General features: G+C 34.3%; 2 protein-coding genes and 1 long non-coding RNA gene across 3 annotated transcripts; 1 reads left to right on the top strand and 2 right to left on the bottom strand.

The window, feature by feature from the left end:
* Positions 1–329: 329 nt before the first annotated feature.
* On the bottom strand, positions 330–2,269 carry LOC109613677 (uncharacterized). The gene is made up of 3 exons (XR_009342203.1): positions 2,101–2,269; positions 649–727; positions 330–585 (listed from the first exon to the last, which is right to left on the bottom strand). It is a non-coding gene; the product is annotated as an uncharacterized LOC109613677 (long non-coding RNA).
* LOC101898388 (ubiquitin domain-containing protein 1) lies at positions 682–6,630 on the top strand. The gene is made up of 4 exons (XM_005189083.4): positions 682–1,209; positions 1,292–1,541; positions 5,046–5,286; positions 5,350–6,630. The coding sequence occupies exons 1-4, from the start codon at positions 1,125–1,127 to the stop codon at positions 5,521–5,523; spliced, it is 750 nt and encodes a 249-aa protein (XP_005189140.1). The 5' UTR covers positions 682–1,124; the 3' UTR covers positions 5,524–6,630.
* Positions 6,631–12,653: 6,023 nt separating this feature from the next.
* Positions 12,654–20,312, bottom strand: LOC101898735 (odorant receptor 83a-like). Its single transcript, XM_005189085.4, has 6 exons — positions 19,603–20,312; positions 19,378–19,541; positions 16,572–16,771; positions 13,183–13,471; positions 12,846–13,115; positions 12,654–12,783 (listed from the first exon to the last, which is right to left on the bottom strand). Exons 1-6 carry the CDS (start codon positions 20,045–20,047, stop codon positions 12,709–12,711), a joined length of 1,443 nt encoding a protein of 480 aa, XP_005189142.4. The 5' UTR covers positions 20,048–20,312; the 3' UTR covers positions 12,654–12,708.

Genomic DNA, 20,312 nt, shown 5'->3' with positions numbered 1-20,312 from the left:
TTTATGACATTTGGAAATACAAAAAAAAAAAAAAAATAAATAAATAAATATATTTCTAGAAAAAAGAATGCATAAATTTTGTGTATGTCTGTAACAATAAAATAATAGATCTGTTCCAGTGACTGCAAGAATCTACTAGTTTTGATTTTTTTCGCTCTCATTAAAGGAAAATCGGTTATCGTAGTAAAAACTTTTACAATATTGCAAGTTCGGAGCAGATCACATTTTTGACATGTTTCTCTCCTGTAGAATTTAAAAACAGAAAAATATTAAAACTAAATGACAATTTCCTGTTTTTTTTAAGAAAAATACATTTGGAAGAGGGGAAATTATGTTTTCTATTTATTTTTATACATATTACATGTCCTTTGATTCAAATTTCCATAAACTCGAGAAAACAAAAAGTATGAATTTATCAATCATGTTAGTTTATATGGCTAATGATGCTGTGTAAACAGCGTAATTTAAGATCCAATGGAAGCATTTTTTGTTTGGTTGTTTATGGTAAATATATTTCTTATTTATAGTTCCTTGTTTATTTTTAATTCTGAATAACAACATTGTTTAAAAACCCCTGCAAACATGCTGTAAGAATCGATACACTTTTCGATTAATCTATTTACAAATATCGATTAATCAAAAACATACTTACAGTTCCCTATTGGGTCTCAAATGGACGCCGTCGGAAACGCTCACCGCCGTCGTCGATCTGTATCACCACTGAACTCTGGAAAAGAATAATCAGAAATATTTTTGTAAAATGAATAATAAAAAAATTAAAATTATTGAGTGCACAAAATAAAATTTTCCAGTAAAACATATCAAACACAAATTTCGCACAGAATTTCAGAGCACAAATCCAGGATAAAAATGAATGAATTATGAACAGAAGAAGAAAAGGTGACAGCGACGACAAGTGACCTTAAGTAGACGAGAAGAAAATAATTTCAGCTAAAAACACATAGAACGAGAGACAGGAAGCAGAAGTGACAATACAAAAACATTTCAAGTTTTAATAAAAATCAAGTGCAAGTGAGGTTTTTTTTACAATAATTGTGGAATTTCGGAAGTGGTGGTTCAGTGAGTGGTGTTGAGGTCTCGTATCTTTTCCGTTGTCGAGTGAAATGGGAGGTTGTGTGGGACGTTATAGTGGTGATAATGAAACAGTAAGTGTATCATCAGCCAGTGTATCCAGACCGCCGACAGCAGGTATGTACATATGTCATTGGTGTATTACTCCAAAGCGAATTCAATGGTTTTTTCATGCTCTCTTTCGATTATATCCTGTAAGGTACTCAAGTTGGTCCGGCACGCAAAAATCGTCCTTTGTGTCATGAGACAATACGCTGGCGTTCAGATGTTCCTCTGACAGAGGGCCAATTGCGTTCGAAACGTGATGAATTTTGGGATACAGCACCAGCCTTTGATGGGCGCAAAGAAATCTGGGATGCCCTACGGGCAGCAACGACTGCAGCGGAAGCTTTAGACTTCCAGTTGGCCCAGGCCATACTGGATGGGGCCAATATTTCTGTGCCGAATGGGTGAGTATTTGATATAGATGGCTTTTGCCAGTTTTGGGGCGTTTAAATCATTTAAAAGTTTCAAAATTATATTCAGTAAAACGAATTATATGCAATTCCTATGAGTTTGGAAAAAGGGGTTGCAGGCTTCGTTATAAAAACAAAATTGAGTGTTTAACTCTGAAAGCTTTACCCATTTACTTTGCAAGTTTGGACAGGGTAATGGAAGGTAGAAGAAACGGCATTTAAAAACTTCATTTTGATAATGTTTGTTTGACCATTGTGTTCCCATTATAATAACAGCTTATATATCCTGCTGTTTAAAAGCATGACATTCTTCCTTTTTCGTCATCGCAAACACTTTCATTTGATAATGTGGAGTATGGGTATGGGGACGCATTGGTGATTGTAACTGTTGCTAATTGCCTCTAAAACTTAATTGCTTGTTCGTGGTTTGTTTGCTTTGCCATGGTATGAGGGTAGTAGATATAGCTGTTACTTTTGTGGTATCAGGGGTTTTAGCCTTTTAACCAATTGTCACTGTCCTAGGAGAATGTTTTGTTACCATGATTGTGGTTACCTTTATAGAATGGATGGGGGTGTTGTTTCACATAGTTTTTGTTTTCCATTTCTCTTGTTCTTTTCATTGCAGAACACACTTGTTGTCCGGTCGGTCATGCAATAGAAAGTTTTGCTTTACTTCCTCTTTGTTGTTGTTGTAATAGTTATTTGGTCATAACATTTATTTTAGCATACCATCTGATTCATATTGTGTTTTGTAATAGATGGGTGTATTTCCGAATAGAGATTTGTATTTGTATAAAATATTTTAAATAAGTAACTGTTGGACGGATGAATCGATGACAAGTTTTTTTATAATATAGTTCTATTAACGATGAACAGATCAATATGAACAACAATTTGAAAGTTTGTTTTCATTGCATGTTATTTTTACATTTCAAAACGTAAAAATCTTAGTCAAAACCAATTAAATTTTACTTATCTTGCCATGTGCCGGATAAGAAACTGATAAACGCAAATGCCATTTCATTACTTAATATAAAATTGTGTTTAGTAAAAGCATATTAAGTTTTTTTTGAGAATATGATAGGTGTACTGTTTTAAACGTTAAGCAGTAAGAATAAATATTAAGCGTAGTTACCTCCTCTTCACTTTTCTGCATATTTATTGCAAATGTTTCTCATAGATTTGTGTTTACGTTTCCGGATAGTTTCTAGAAAAACAATTAAACGTTTTTGGTTATATGGAAAGCTATGGCGTTCCAGTAGTAGGACCTCATGTTGCTGTTTTTTTCGGATTAATTAAGCACTACTTCTAACAACTGTAAAGGTTGACAGGACAGTTTTAAAGGCATCTGCACCATCCTGATTTCAATTGTCATGATTATTCTGGATTGTAGAGGCATTACCTCTGTAGTCTTATTTGATAGTTGTTCAGAGCAATGGGAAACAAAAATTAAAACATTTGTTCTTTTTGTAATTTTCGGAACGTATCCGTATCAGAAACTATTTCAACAACGTGTACTATCTATTCTTTCTTGATCTAGAAGCTCACGTTTGTATCGTGTTCTTCTGTCACAAGGTCATTAGAGTCGTTTTCGATCTAATGAATAATGAAATGGATGTGTCCATAATACCCAAGTAGATATTGCATATCTAACATCTTGTTATGATGGCATACGGATAAGACCTTCAACTCTTCGTGTATGAAATCTATAGAAGTCGGAACGCTATTGCCGTTATCAGAGTATTTCGCATTTGAATGTTTGTCCTATCGGTGTTATATGGCACACTGTCTTTCGAACATGTATTTTGCATAGGTATAAGATAGAGATAGAGAGTACGTAGATATAAGAGAAAGCCTCTAGATCAACATACCTATCAAGCGGGGCTGAATATTATTCAGTCTAACGAGGTCTCAGAAGTCATGGAAGGATATAGAGTGCATACTGTACTAGGAGACTACCCCCTCCCATCGCAGCTTAAGAGTGAGAGCTGCCCCGACAAGCCCGAGTAGTTTTGGCTCAGTTCCTATTGGGCCGGATGGACAGCCGGATGCAGATCCACATGACACGCTGCACTTATTACGCTGTCCAGCCAAACCTATTCACCTAACTCCAGTCTCGTTGTGGACCCAATCCGTACTGGTTGTATCCATCAACAACAACACTGTCTTACGCGTTATAAGAGACCAACAATGTTTCCTTACCAGCTTGACGTGTGTTGCGGGCAAGAGACTAGAGGACCTATACATTATTTATACAATCTCACAACAGATATTTCAAACTTCATCGACAACAACAGACCCCAACGATATAATAGAGAACTAGATCAAAAGCCTATTAGGCAGGTCTGAGTGGCATTCATACTGATGCAGTCACAGATGCGATCAACAATTACAGTTGAATGCCGTTCTCGGAGACCACCCCCATTGCAGCTGAAGATTGTCGGCTGCCTAGATAAATCAGGCAACCCTAGACAAATTCGCGAAGGTAGAACCGGATTAGCAGAAATTATGTATAGCTGTTACGAATATGTTTTTATAACACGTGGAATATCAGAAAAGTAGAAATTAATTAGATTGTTTCAATGTGTTTCTCGACATTGGTAAAAAAACTGCGTCCCTGAATGACATGACAAAAAATCAATAAAGTAAACTGAGGTATTCATAGGTAATGGTATCTAAAGGACTGCCAATCAATGGCAGTGAATTTCTTGCATTTAGTGATCGATTTTTATCTTGGATATTTGCATTGCGGCTTTTCTAGTGCTGTTAAACATGAGTTCGAAGGTGGCACAAAGAAACATTCGACGATTTACTGCTTGAATATTCCATTGTCTTTCTTTACATTCAGTGTACTTGCTCGTTTCTTCAAGATGTAAAAACTATTGAAGTTTCTGCTGCAACAATTTCGCGTGTAGATTGGGTTTTAAAAAATATTATACTTTCTTTGTACATCTATTTTATTGTAAACACTAATTGAAAATAGAACCAAAACTACGTTAAAAAATTGTCCAAGCATAACTCGAATAGGGAAAATCTAGACCTTAAAACAATTTTACCCATATTCTACTGCAATTCTGTATTTTTGTCTCTCAACGGACGAAATCGCAATAATTATTTACGCAATTGATGCTCATATGGCCGCTTTACTTATATTACGGTATTTCTAATGGTAGATTTGGGGACAATTTTGTATTCTTTGAAAAATGTGTAAATTATTATTTGAAAAATAAAACTATGTCCATATATAAAACTCGACAAACCTTAAAGGGGTTGTGTGAGAAAATGTCGAGTTAAAAAGCCTTCTGCCCCATATACAACGGCTCAAATGTCATTTTTGGCCAATGAAACTGCATTATCTCTTGTTCCAAGAAATGTCAGCATTACATTTTGTTGTCGCAATTTGTAACTTTTGAATATATTTTGGTGTTGTCTCAATTAGAGAAATGTGAATTCTCCTTCAATAAAATGTATTAATATTTTCCTATTTTTGTCTTTTAGATACCTAACAGAATGCTATGATGAGTTGGGTACACAGTACAAAGTACCCATTTATTGTCTATCATATCCTATAAATATAGTTAAGGAGGAAAATGGTCGTGATTCACCTGCCGAATTTTCAGAACCCGTCGATGGTGGTACAGAGGTTTTCCTCAAACTGAGAATATCATCAACAATGTCAGATGTTAAATTACCTGTATACTCCAAAGACACAGTGGGCCAATGTAAAAAGAAACTACAGGTAAGTGACTTTTCCCAACTCGCAGAATTGAATTTTAACTAAAAAAAATATATGTTTTCTCAGGCTGTTGAAGGTGTAGACGCTTGCTGTCAACGCTGGTTCTACAGTGGCAAACTATTGGGCGATAAAGTGCCGATCGAAGAGTGCAACATACAAAACGGCTATGTGGTACAAGTCATTGTAAATACAGAACACTATAACCATGACAATAGTACGAGTATCGCCACTGCAAGCTAGCCAACATTCATCACCATTCAGCACAAAGTGAACAACGCAAAGTTAACAACTTTACTATCGGTGGCAACAAATTGCAATAAAGTATATCATCATTTGTCGCCAGCCAGCAATCATCCTTATCGCCAGCCTCATCAGCATCTGCAACAGCGTCAACATCAGCGTCATCAGCATTATCAAAAACTGGGCTATTGCGTTGTAATGCCACAGCCCGCTGTCCCGGCTCAAGTCACAGCGATAACAACAACATCGACATCGTTTCTATTGCGAACAACAAAAATTGATAGTGACATTGCATTTGTTGTTGGACAGAAGACTAATAGGAAATTGCCCTCTCTGGATAGTAGTTGTTGTACATTTGTGAAGATATCATTAATAGTTTTATTGATACTATTGTTAATCGTAATGCATTTTGTTGCAATTTGTTGTTAAACTATGAACGAAGGAAACAAGCAAAAGAAGAAAACACAAACACAAATCAAATGATAAATTTTAAGAAATATTTAATAATTTTTTTTATGTTCTTTCCCTTCCATCTCTTGCTCTATCCCCCCGTCTACCCCGCAATCCTAATCCGTAACTTCCCATGCATCGTTTTAAAGTAAGGGGTTTTGCTCTGTTGTTCTGTTTGCGAGATGTTTGAGAAACAACAGGCGATGAGTACAAAACCAAATTGAAAAGAAAAATGGATTATTTTTTTAAATTGTCTTTTGTATAGCAATTTTTTTATTTATATTTATAACATTTTCTTTTTTTAAATCTAGTTGTATTCTCTACTTACTTGGTTTATTAGCTCGAGTAAAATTAAATAATAATAATAATCTTACAAAATAATAATAAAATAATAATTAGAAAATACAAAGCAACAACCACAACAACACAAATATTAACTATTTTTAAGTGGGTAACATATTATTATTTGAAATTTTTATTTATAATCATAACATTTAACAAAATCTATCCATACTCTTTTTTATTTAAAATTTAAAGAAATTTAAGAAGGAAAGAAATTATATACTTTATTGCGTAACAAACATGTACACAGCCATATTAAACAACAACAACAGCAAAAATAATAATCAGAAAACAACCGAATAAAAAACGATAAAACAACAACAACAACAAAGCAATTAATTTATACTACATTTAAAGTAAATAAACAACCTCTGAAATAATTATTTAACAAAAAAAATACTTAAATTATTGATGAGTAAAAACATAACAAACATTCAAAATGGTAGATAGGTAGGTAGGCAGAAAGTCTCTTTGCGGCGTATTTCAACAAATGAGAATGCAAAACAGAATATTACATTAAAATTGAAATTAAATTAATTACATTTAATTTCTGAAAGTCTGAACCGAAATTCTCGCATTCGGTGTCAAACATTTCGATCGAAGTGAATTTGTGTATGAGCATTTTACATTGATGAAAATGAAAATTTTGATAAAAACTACATTCTTGGACTGCTTGTGTGAATATCGAAAGTGATTATTCAAATTTATTTCTATTCCTTAAATTGCGTCTATGCTCTTAAATTACATATATTCCAAATTTAAACTTTAAAACAGGACCGCCAACTTTCAAATAAGTACTTTAAGTCATCTTCTGAGAAAACATGGGGTCCGTGTATTTATACCCTACACCACATAATGGTATATTTATTTGTACTTTTGTTTCTAACATGGAGAAGGAAGCGAGATAGACCCATAGTCATTTTTGAGGGTCCTCATAGAATTACTCTCAGAGTCGATTAATGCATGACCGTCCGTGTATTCTTGTGAACAATTGTGCACCAAATGGTTAATAAAAGTCCAAATGACCTGTATTTTGGCACATCCCACCGATTTCAGTCTAGAAGCAAGTAAATCTTGGAGAAAATCGGCTTAGATATAGCTATAGCTCCCATATATATGCTTCATCTGAATATTTGTTTAAGTTCCTCACAAGCGTAATATGCATTCGACAACAATGATATTTGGTACCAGATATATTATAGAGCTCAAAAATACCTCTGCCAAATTTTATCAAGATCGGTTCAGTTTTGGATATAGGTCCGATATATATCTTCAACCGATTTCGGGTTAATTGTGCACCAAATGGTCAATATCTCTCAAAGAGTCCTGATTTTTTCTACATCCGACCGAATTCAGTAGAGAAGCAAGTACATCAAATATGGAGAAATTTGGTTAAGATATGGCTCCCATGTTTTCATGCGATTTGGTTTTTAAGTCAAAATCGTAATATACATTCGACAACAATTATATTTGGTACCAGATATTTTATAAAGCTCGGAAATACCTTTGCCAAATTTTATCGAGAACGGTTAAGATGTTATATGGCTCCCATATATATTCTTAATCCGATTTCAGGATTATTGTGCAAATAATGGAATACATTTCGGGACGTATGTTTCTATTATGTGCAACGTGGCTTCGATATTTATTTTTTAATATAATCCTTCCCCAAGAGTGCATGATCTCTATAGCAAACTATAACTGCTCAAAAGCCAAATGTTGATAAGTGGTATGATCTACCTGAAATAAATCCTTTTGCTGCGGGAGCTCTACTAAATATACATAGTGGTGTAGGGTAGCATATAGTCGGCCCTGCCCGAGTTTTGACTTTTCCTTACTGGTTTAATGATTTAATACTATCTGCAATTAAAGGGAGCCGTGCCACTAAATGAGATTACGCCTAGAATGGGCGATGCATCAACGGGATAAGGTAGGAATATTTAAATAGCAAAGGAACATTAAATAATCTTTTTTGAAATCACACCAGAGATGTTCCGTTAGAACCTTTACATTGATGTAGACCTTTGCTTGGTTAAAGAATGCAGCTACATGGAATTCGGCAACTGCGTCACTCGGAAACCTTTGGTCCATAGAATGAAGTTGTTCGGATAGGAGAGCTATAGAAGCGAGAAAGTGAAGAAAGGTATTATAAGAAGAAGTATAGAAGTATTACTGGCCAGGTGACCTTAGATACCCTGCAAACGGTTTCCAAGTGCCATTTTCCTTCAGATTCTTCAATGAGCAATTTTATGAATAGCTTATTTGGTGGTTTAACATTCTCACCAACCGGTGGATCAGTCGGCTGTGATCAGCCTAGAGGTAATTCATCACTTTTTTCCCTACTATATTGCTACAACCCAAAAAAGCTGATTGAGTTCACGTATTCCAAAGAGGGATTTCTTGCAGTGAAGAATGACAATCGATTGAATGGCACTTAACTTGATAAGTTCGAGGGCCGCTTGACTATCGACCTAAGTAGGTCCTGTTGACTATCCATATATATAGTCAGTGGTTCTTGCAATCAAGGAGGCTGTCGAAATGGCTGCCACATGAAAAAGGCAGTAATTATCATTGAGCTTATATCAGTGAATAACCTTTACCCATCTTAAAGCCGTCTGTATATATAGTCAGACCGTCCAGAGGATCTTCGCCACCAGCCCAGGCATCCCCATTAGGTATAGTTACACCAATGTAATTAAAGTCGAAAATGGTGGACGTGGAATCACTGATCCTATTACCTTCACCTAAGATATTCCTAAGATTGGGGAGTGCTCTTGGGAGCTCTGTGGTTAATTTGTGCGTGAGTGCCTTGGGACACACATGCCTTCTCTATTGCGTTCTCGTATGAATAGAGAGCAATTAATTTAAGAGTAAGAGCCAAGATCGTACCGAGCTGTTTGGGGCACGGATAGAGATTGAATGTAACTCCATATAATACTGGCAGCGAAAATTGTTTTGTTTTGCGTTTCCTTGTGTAGTACAAGTTCATTCTTTGCAGAGGTCAACCAGATTATTCTAGTGCAATTTGCATTAGGTCAGAATTAGTTGGAAGAAATGTTACACTTTTCAGCACCAGTACGTCATCGGCATATGCGACTGGCTTTATTCGAAGTTGGTCAAAACCTAGGCTGGGTTGACAGTTTTCCTAATGCAACTATCTTCCAAGCTCGAATTGATCGCCCTGGTTCTTAGCATTCTATCAATCCATTTAATTAGTAAGAAGGCATAGAGATCATTATTGATCGACTCCACCTTCACGTTGTTAAAAGCCCCAACGTAAAGTTGGAATTTTCATTTTTTCCAATGAATCCGACAACTTCGTGAAATGCTGTCTCAACTTGTTAAAAGCCCCAACGTAAAGTTGGAATTTTCATTTTTTCCAACTGGCCAACCATTTGCATAGGCTTGTTCGATGTACTAATTATTTTTACATTTAAATTTAAACGAATTTATAGTTCCAGCAGTCTTCCTAAGGTCTTTCTTAGAAATACCGACCTATACATCCAAATATATTTCATTGATGTATATCGCCAGGCAATGGAGATATAGATAATATGGATTCTCACGAAGTTTTATATAGCTAATTTAACATTACTATAAGATTCTAATTGATCAAGCACGTACATATGCAAGAAATATTTATTAAACCAGTTATGTCACTACTTTTAAAATTTTGTAAGAGACACTTTTTTCTGGGAGGGAAGAACCTAATAGTAATCACAGTCGATCTTTAAATTGGAAACAATACAAAATTAAAGAATTCACTTTAATAATTTGTATATGAGAATTATTTATCCGGTTATCTTTTGTTCATTCTATAACGTTGCCTTAAAGTAAAGGAATGCAGGAAATCACAGGGTCGGTTAATTCTTTGCTAACTAGTCTCTTTTTGGCATCATATGTATGTTAACGTCGATTTTGCAGCTACTCTTGATTGGGTCTGGAAACTCCAATTGACGTAATTTTATTTTTCATTTTGAAATAAATTTTTGAGATGGGAAGCTACCACCAAAGCTAAAGTGAGTAGTCGAAAATGTTATGAGTAGCAATAAACGCATTTTAATAAAAAAAAACAACGTCATCCAGGAAGGTAACTGACTTTTGAAATATCAGAAATGTGGTTCAATATAACTGGTTTTATTTTACCTAATTAATGTTTTTGTACTTTAAATAATATTTTGAAAAATACATAAATTGCACTTAAATGTGTTGAATGTGTTCAGTAGAATTAAAAATGCTTTGAACTATTAAAAAAAGAGTGAATTACTCACAATGGGATTTTGGAATCCGAAAGAGAAGTAATCCAGATATTTTATCTTAGCACCACCTCAATATTTGTCAAAATATTACGAAGCTCAAAAATATGAGATTTTGGTTCCATTGAACAAGATTTATAACATATGAGGGACGTATTATTTTCCCACATGACCTTATTTGATACAAGTATAACGATATATATACAGGGTGAGATGAAAAAACTGCAACCAACTTCAGATTGCTGTCATTTCTAAGCCATTCGTTATATTGTTTACAAGCGTACAAAAACAAAGTAATTAGTGACGGAATTCAAGCGTGATTTCTTTATATTTGGCTGGAAAACCACAAGTGGCTATCGTTAGAGCACTCCACCATTTAAATATAAATAAATCTTTTGTGTCTCGTACCATTACTTGTTACCGTGATACTGGGCGTGTAGCCCGATGTCAAGGAAGTGGACGGAAGAACATTGGAAAATCAGAAGAAATTGTTCGAAAAGTAAAGAATCGACTCGATCGAAACCCGCTTCGTAGGGGCTGAAAAATGCCTCGTTAGCTGAACATATCGCAATATTCCATTCGGCAAGTGTTGAAAAATGAGATCGGGGTAAAACCATTGAAATTCCAAAATGTACAAGAACTAACACCGCAACAGAAAGAAACCAGTAAAGAAAGTCTTAAAGTCGGGCGGGGCCGACTATGAATATAAATATAATTTAAAGTTCAAAGGACTAAATATGCCGAAGCATTTGTATATTTTAAATTCGGACTTATATTGCCCATTTGGTGGAAATTTAATTTGAAATCAGATAAAGGTATATATGGGGGCTATATCCAAATCTGAACCGATCTTGATAACATTTGGCAGAGATATTTCTGAGCTGTATTTGATATATTTCCCTGAATATCGTTGTTACGGAGTGCATATTTCGGCAGTGGGTAACAAATACAACAAATGGGATGAACAATATATATGGGAGCTATAGCTATATCTGAACCGATCTGATCACCAAATTTGACATACTAGCTTCTAGACTCAATTCGATCGTAAGTGCCAAATTTCATCCAATTTGGGCAAATATTAGACGTTTGGGGCAATCCAAGGTAAATCGGACGAAGTTATATATGGGGGCTATATCCAAATCTGAACCGATCTCGATAAAATTTAGCAAATGTATTTCACATTCTGAGTCGATTTATGCATGTCCGTCCGTCCGTCCGTCTGTCCATGTATTTTTGTAAAAAAAAAGTACAGTTCGCATTTATTGCCCTATCCAGATGAAATTTTGCACAAATCATTTTTTTGGCCCAAGGACGGACCCTATTGAAATTGCAGATAATTGGTCAAAATTTAGATATAGCTCCCACATATAACTTCGACGGATTTGCTTTTTATTGTGCACCAAACGTGTAATATCAGCCCGAATAGTATGAATTTTTGCACATACAACCAAATTAGGCCTGAAAATAAGTATGCCAAATTTGATCGAAATCGGTTCAGATTTGGATATAGCTCCCACATAAAACTTCGACCGATTTACGTTTTATTGTGCACCAAACGTCTAATATTTGTCCAAATGGGATGGAATTTGGCACTTACGACCGAATTGAGTCTAGAAGCTAGTATGTCATTGTTATGCGGAGCTCTATTAAATTAGCAAAGTGGTGTAGGGTATCATAAAGTCGGCCCTGCCCGACTTTAAGACTTTCTTCACTGGCTTTTATTAAAACATTGGGGAGCCCCTAAAAATATGCTATAAAAAGTAGAAAAATTATACATTATGTTAGAGACATATGTAAAACGATTTTTTTATAATAATGTGCTGAAAAATGCAGAAAATTGTATATTTTTTTAACATATGACTCTAACATCATGTGTACATATTACTTTAAAATCATATATAAAGTGACGGTTTCATAATAAGATTTAAAAATTCTGGGGGAATCTAAAATTGTGCTATAACATTTTTAAAGATAAATGTGGAAAAAGTTACTTTACATATGACTCTAACTTAATGTGCAATCGGGCCTTTATCTGGGTAAATATGTATCAATTAATAATAAAATATTGAATATATTTTTAAAAACGACTCTTTATTTATTTTTACTCAATACAAAGACATACACCAGATTGCTTCTAGGTTGACACATTCACATCCCTTTGGTCCATATTTTGTAGTAGAGTTAAAAATGAAAATGCTGTTGTAATAACCTTGAGGAAGAAATTTAGATCTCAATTACTTGGCATGTTCACATTTTACTCGGGGAACTTACCCAACGATACCAATCGATATTTAAGGCAAACATTCTACCGGCTGTTAACTTGAATGGTCTGTACGATCTCAGCAGAAAGAGGAGAAGATCGTTTTTGATTTCACGCACACATAAATACCAGGGACTTTTCAGAATAGCCTCACCACAACGTTGGCTGTTGTAAAAAATCATTTCGCCAAAATAGCAGATCACCAAAAATTCCCAAGCAACCAAGAAAAGATATTGACCCAGAGATAGATTTTTCAAAAACGAAGAATTTGTTGTTGTTGACTATGGGAGAGAAGAAGAAAGGAAGACAAAAGCAGCATATTTTTATTTTCTCTATTATTTTACTTACCTTTACAGAGACAAATGCTACCAAACACAGCAGCAGAATGGCTTGGCCGGTTTTCAGAAACCAAATGGGATTGTAAAATCTTTCCATACTTTTCAAACAGTCTAAAATGAACCAGTGATGTACGATGCATTCCTTGAAAACGTTACGAAAATTATGTCGAAAATCCTGTGAAGTTTCTACAAAAAGTTGTTGCGCGTCAAATAGTCTCTCCACGTCCAAAGTTTTCTCTTTGCTACAATAGAACTCGTTTGTGTCGTGCGATGTAATTTCATGAAGCTTGTAAAGTTTTCTGAAAAGACAAATTAAAATAAGGAAATAAATAAAACAATACGCTTTTTTATAAATCCAGCGAAGGATATCCTCAAAGGAACAATTAAAGGAGGTAATGAGTTTTTAAAGTGTAAATTGACTTACTTGACTTATCCTCAAGGATAAAATAAATTCAATTATGAAAAATTATTTGTATTAATTTAAAGTCTTTGATTGTAGTTTTAAGTCGAAGATTAAAAAAAAAACAAATTACTTTAAGATTTATTCTAAAGCTTTTTTGTAAAAAGTGATTGATAACACTGTGCAATACAAAATACAATTACGCGGAAAATCCAGCGGAGCATGAAAGACACGTATATTACGTTTTGAAAGTTTTCATTGAAAAGTAACCAAAATAAAGGGGGAAGAAAAAAGAAATATTTTAGTCGATCCACAAAGGCATCTTTTTGGTCCTTTTTCGAATTATGTTTAAAAATTCCCATTAACCGTATCGTAGCAAGTCAATATATTCTACGAAATTGTTTGTCATAAAATTCTACTAAAAAACGTTAAGAGTCTAAAGATTGCCTAAATGTCAGGAATCTATATACAGGGTGAGATAAAAAAAATCGCAACAAAGTCAAATGCCATAATTTTTCCATTTTTTTTTTAAATTTTATTGAAATGAAAGAAAAAAATGTCGGAAATAGCATCAAATTTTGGAATAAGTTTAGATTTGCACGAATTATGGCATTCAAACGGCCAATGAAACCGTCACACGTAGCCCGAATGTTGCTTTGCGGTATTTTGGCCCATTTCCGGCGAAGTGCTTGCTTGAGGTGATCGACACTTTGGTATTTTTAGTGCCAATCTTGCTTTCCAAAATACTCCAGACACAATAGTCCAACGGATTGGTACCTGAAGATGTTGGTGGCCATTGTGCCCTGGAAATGAAGCGAGGTACATCATTTTGTAATCATTCTTGGGCGGCGACGGTCCTGTTGAAATGTCCAAGGTCTGTGGCCGAAATGTTTGCGTGCCCACGGCTTTAATACACTTTCCAAAATACTTTTGCGATAATATTCGGTATTTATTTTGATGCCATGGTCGATTAATACGAGCGACCATCGGCTGTTATGGCGGTCCACGCTTGAGTTCTGGTGCACATTTTCAGCTGATCTCTTTGGCAAGTAAACACGATCCGATTTCGTTTATTTGATGCACCAAACACGATACGTAAGTCCGATTTCAATGAAATTTGGCATGAGTGACTAAATTTGGTACAAAAATAATTTTGCAAAATTATATTGAAATCGGTTCAGATTTGGATATAGCTCCCATATATATTTTCGACCGATTTCGTTTGTTTAATGCACCAAGCACGATATGTATGTTCGATTCCAATGAAATTTGGAATGTGTGACCGAATTTGATCAGAAAATAAAGTTGTCAAATTACATTGAAATCGGTTCAGATTTAGATGTAGCTCCCATATATATTTTCGGTCGATTTAACATATTTGATGCACGCCAGTCGATATGGTTGTCTGATTCCAATGAAATTCATAAAGAGGCACGGAATTTGGTACCAAAAACAATTTGCCAAATTATATTGAGATCGGTTTAGGTTTGGGTATAGCTCCTATATATATATATATATGTATATATATATATATATATATATATATATATATATATATATATATATATATATATATATATATATTTTTTTTTTTTTTTTTTTTTTTTTTTTTGGGCCGAATTCATGTATGTTCTGTACCAAACACGATATGTTCGGACATATGAAATTCAGAATGTGTGGCGTAATTTGGTTACAATAATAAATTTGACAAATTAATAAGAAATTTGTTAAGATTTGGATATAGCTCCAGTATATATTCTTGGCCAATTTACATATTTTATGCACCAAACACGGTACCTTCAAGTTCAACTAAATATGCAAGGTGTGACGGAATTTGGTGTACAATTAAATGTTGTCAAATTTTTAAATTTAATAGAGATCTTTGAATAATATCCAAAATAATTGGTACAAAAAATTTGTCATATCTATTCACGTTTTGGAATAGTCCAATTCTAAGTCCCGATTTCAAGTATTTTTTTAAGTTTGACCATGTTTTCCATTTAATTTTTCCCAAATGTTGGCATTTTTAGTGTTTATTATGTAGAAACTCTATTTACAAAAATTATCCATATAGGTTCACTTATTGGTTTAGCAGTTATAAAATGATACGCCATGATTTTAGTTATAGCCAATATTCCAATCGATGCAATGCACAATATATCCGAATAACAATACAACCAAAATGCCCGGAATCCCAGAAATCTTAATCCAAATATGGCCAAAAGTGTGGTTACTTTTCAATGTAATTTTTTAGCTGCTGAATTATCTCCGTAATTGTTGAAAAATTGAATTTTGTCGCATAGTGTATTGGTTGTGTACTATAACCCAATATTTTGTTTTAAATATTACGAAATGTTCGATAACCCACAAGTCCAGTAAATGGGAGCGGGTAAAGAGATCTATATTTGTACGAGAAAAAAATATCTCGATACAAGCGACTGAGTAATTTTTACTAGGAATTGTATAGAATACACCTAATAGTACGTTTACGTTGAAATTGTCATTTTCACTGCATATACCTCGAATAAATCTTCATAAAAAAGGTTAACCCGGAAAAAGTTTTAAAGGTGAAAATACATAAAACGCCTTTTTGACTGACTTAAGTCATAGGCTGGTTTCTTCGTAGGGGAATACTTTTAGGTTGACTTAGTTCGATTTTGGGCCTACATTCCTTTGTTCTTTCACAAAGAAGCCCGTCGATGATTTAAGGCACTCTGAAAAGCGTTTTATATATTCTCACCTTTGCGTAAACATGCCATACTATTTGTGAATACTTGCTCTGTTCCAGAACCTACAAGAATCTAATAGATTTGCAAATTTTTTGACACCATAAGGGAAAAGTCAGTTATTGTAGTAACAATTTTACATTTGGTGCTTGAATAATGCACTCTTTTTACCACACATAGGAGAAGTTTGAAAATGGATTTTATCGTCCCATTTCTTCCAAATCCTTGCTAGACACGGTGTAACCAGAACATAAAAACTATTTACATACATACCTCAATTGTTGTTCCGTCGATTGCATTCGAAGGGCAACATTTGCAAGAATATTTTTCAAGCTACAAAAGAGGACATCATATTGTCCAGATAATAAGATGGACAGTGTCATGTGAAGACCACTGGAGGCGGAAAATGCGGCTGCAACTTGAATTTGCGCAACAGCTTGAAGGAAATATATTATCTCGTAAATGATAGGCTTCTGTAATGAAAACAAAAAGAATAGAATGAGCAAAGACTGTAAACAGTAGGGCCGACCATGTGAAAATCCGTACCACAGTAATTTGCGTCAAAATTTCTGTACATACAAAACCATTTTTAATTGAATAAAATGAATTGGAAAACTTAAAAAGTATTCCAAAGATCAAGGCTTACTTTTGAATTTACGTCCCTGGGGATGTAAAAAATTTGAAATTTTCCATTTTTTAAGCCGTACATTTTTATACCCTCCACCATACATAGTATGTATGGTATATTAAGTTCGTCATTCAGTTTGTAGCTCATCGAAATAATAATTTTAGACTTAACAAAGTATATCGGACTGTTGTAATCTTGAGTCAAAACAATTTAAGATAGGAAGCCAAAATTTTGCACCGATTAGTCTTTTGTCTGCAGGCAGCTCAAGTTCGAAAATGGGCTATATCGGTACACGATATCTTATATCACCCATATAACGGTACCTCCCGACATTCGGTATTTTGATGACTTTTTCGACATTTTAGACCAGAATTGTTTAAAATTTCGTATTTAAAGTTCGTAATGGCTACTACAGCCTATGACAAAAATTGCGTCTTCGTATAGACCCCATGTAACGATGCCTCCAAATATTTGGTATTTTTATGACTTAAGAGACATTATTCACTGAAATTGTTTAAAATTTCGCATTTGAAGTTCGTAATGAGTACTACCACCTATGACGGAAAATTTTTTTTGTAGGCCGACGTCATAATACAGTATAGCCCACTTAGAATGGCACCTCCATTCATTCGGTATTTTGATAATATTAGCGACAATTTTTTTTTTACCGGAATTGTCTCAAATTTCTTAATAGGTACTACCTTTGAACGGCATTTTTCGAGGAAAATTTTTGGATATTTTTTCTTAGAAAAGGTGGTTGGTATTAAAAGTTTAACCCGGCCGAACTTAGTTGCTTTTTTACTTGTTTCTTTCCTCCAGTTAAACAATCCTCATATAACTGAAACTCATAGTTTTCCGAGAACTAGATTCATTTTCTTCTAAAACATGTTGAATACCCTCCACCATATGGAACTAATTTGGCAATTCTCAAAAATAATACACCTCGTTAAAAATTCTGTTAAAATTTTAAAAATACCGAATGTAGCTGTTATATTAGGGTCTATACGACGACATGGGCCTGCATAGGTAACTTTTGTCATATCATAACTTTTGAATATCAAATGCGAAACTAAAAAAAAATTATCAGTAAATAATGTAGCTAATATCATCAAAATACCGAATATCGGGAGGTACCGTTACACAGCCAATTTTCCGTCTTAGGCTGTACTATCCATTACGAACTCCAAATACCAAATTTGAAACATTTCCGGTGAATAATGTCGCTTTAATCACCAAGATGCTGAAAAAGGGAGGTACCATTATATGGGGACTATATGAAAATGTGGACCTATATGACCCATTCTCAATACGAAAAGTCCTGCAGACATTATACACATTTGAATATAGTTTTATAAACCTACTTCATTTCGTTGGGAGCTAGAGTGATTTCCACAGACGGATAGACGGGCGGGCATCACTAAGTCGATATAGAATTGTATGCTGATAATGAATACATATACTTTGTGGGTCTGAAATCTATATTTCGAGGTGTTACAAACGGAATGACAAACTTAATATACCCTCCATACTATGGTGGAGGGTATAAAAAAGACTGGTATATGATGGGAATTGGATATATTTTAGTGGTTTATGACGATAAACTTATAGTTCGTTGGTGTAATGTTCTCATTAAAGACCGATTTCACATGATGTTAGTCATGTGTAAATGTGTCTGTTTTCATAACGTACGCTTACTAAAAACAAAAAGTAAAATACAAGTGTTTTTATAGTGTTGCATAGTCTATAGTTTAAATACTATAGTGTTTTTTACTTTAAAATTGTTTGGAGCTCCTAAAAGTATGCTATAAAAATGTATAATATTAAATACGAAATTATCATTGTAATTATAGCTTGGGCATAATGTGTAATCGGGTATTAATATATATATTTACTAAATTCAATCACATTCCAGTTGATTCAATCAACTAGTCGAATTTGATAGTTTCGTGGTAATTGCCCTATATCTTCGAACTGGTCTCGCTAGTGAGCCTTCAAAACAATATTTGAAAAGGGTTCTATTCACGTTTTTCCGATTTCGAAGCAATTTTACAAACAAAAGATAGATTCACTTACTAAAAAAATACGATGGTCATGCATTCTGTTTAATTCTGTCCTGTTCTAAATACAAACCCCATACTAAATTCCCCGTCGATGAGCCTCAAAATCAAAATCAAATTCTGCTTTAAGCTCAAAATATGTAAGTAAATCATTGTTAGTTGCTGATTAAATATTCGAGCCTTTTACACGCCTAAAAGTATGCTCATCAATTCATAGTTAACAAAGATCTAGGACGAACTTCCATAAACGATATCCTATTTCACACCTAAGCTCCAATAACGACCCTTCTGAAAAATTTCGAGATTATAGCCTCGCCCAAACACGTTCAGTCAATCAGAATAAAGTGTGATGTAACACATATGCATATGTGTGACATATACACGTGTATCATACCTTATAATCCACAGGATACCAACAGGACAAAGGTAGACTACGATCATCATAGGTGATTGGTATAATTAGCCAAAATACAGCTCCAGCAAAGCAGCTGTACACATACGTCTTTATCCACTTATTAGCCATGATGAGACACTCCTCCATTGTTACATATGTAAATCCTGCAAATGACCATCGAACCAAATAAGAACAAAAATACATCAGCTACCTCTTCAAACTAACCTTTAATCGAATGAGTCCTATATTGCAAATTCATAGTTTTCATCAGCTCTTCCAACGGCCGTGGATTCATACGACGGAAATACAACTTCATACCAATTACCCATACGTAAATGATTGTCTGCATCATACAGTTGACCAGTAATTCCAAATCTCCACTATTGTTGTTCAAATAAAATGTACACAAATACAGAATGACAATGTGTATGCAGACCAGGTGGAGGAATAGCTCGTAAAACACTTCGATAAATGAGCTAAGGTAGCGAATGCGTTGAGGCAAAAGGTGTTCCAAAGACATAGGGTACATGGCCGCCCAGTACATTGTTCGGCGTATAAATTGAAAAAGATCATGTCGCTTATCTCTAGATTCAATTCTGATGATGTTGTCTCGAACGTGGTGCCGCTTATGCATTCTATTAAGCAATTGGGGACGTATTGCAATGGACATATTGTCATAATATCATGACAATGACATTACCGCCGAAGGCTCCTTGTAGTTTATAAATATTTAAAATGATTGTTTATTTTCTAACCGCTATTTAAAATTTATATTGTTGACACAATTTTGTGGTTTTATTCAATACCGTTATTCTTAGATGCTCCAAACTGAAGGCCTCATTTCAACACCATTTTCTATTCGAATAACACCGTGCAAAGTAATTGCTGGTGGTGGGAAATTCTCTTCATTTCACTCATTTTCGATATTCGGATTC

The sequence above is a fragment of the Musca domestica genome, unplaced genomic scaffold (assembly GCF_030504385.1).
Source record: "Musca domestica strain aabys unplaced genomic scaffold, Musca_domestica.polishedcontigs.V.1.1 21, whole genome shotgun sequence".
NCBI classification, from domain to species: domain Eukaryota; kingdom Metazoa; phylum Arthropoda; class Insecta; order Diptera; family Muscidae; genus Musca; species Musca domestica.
This window is presented reverse-complemented; position numbering and strand designations above follow the sequence as displayed.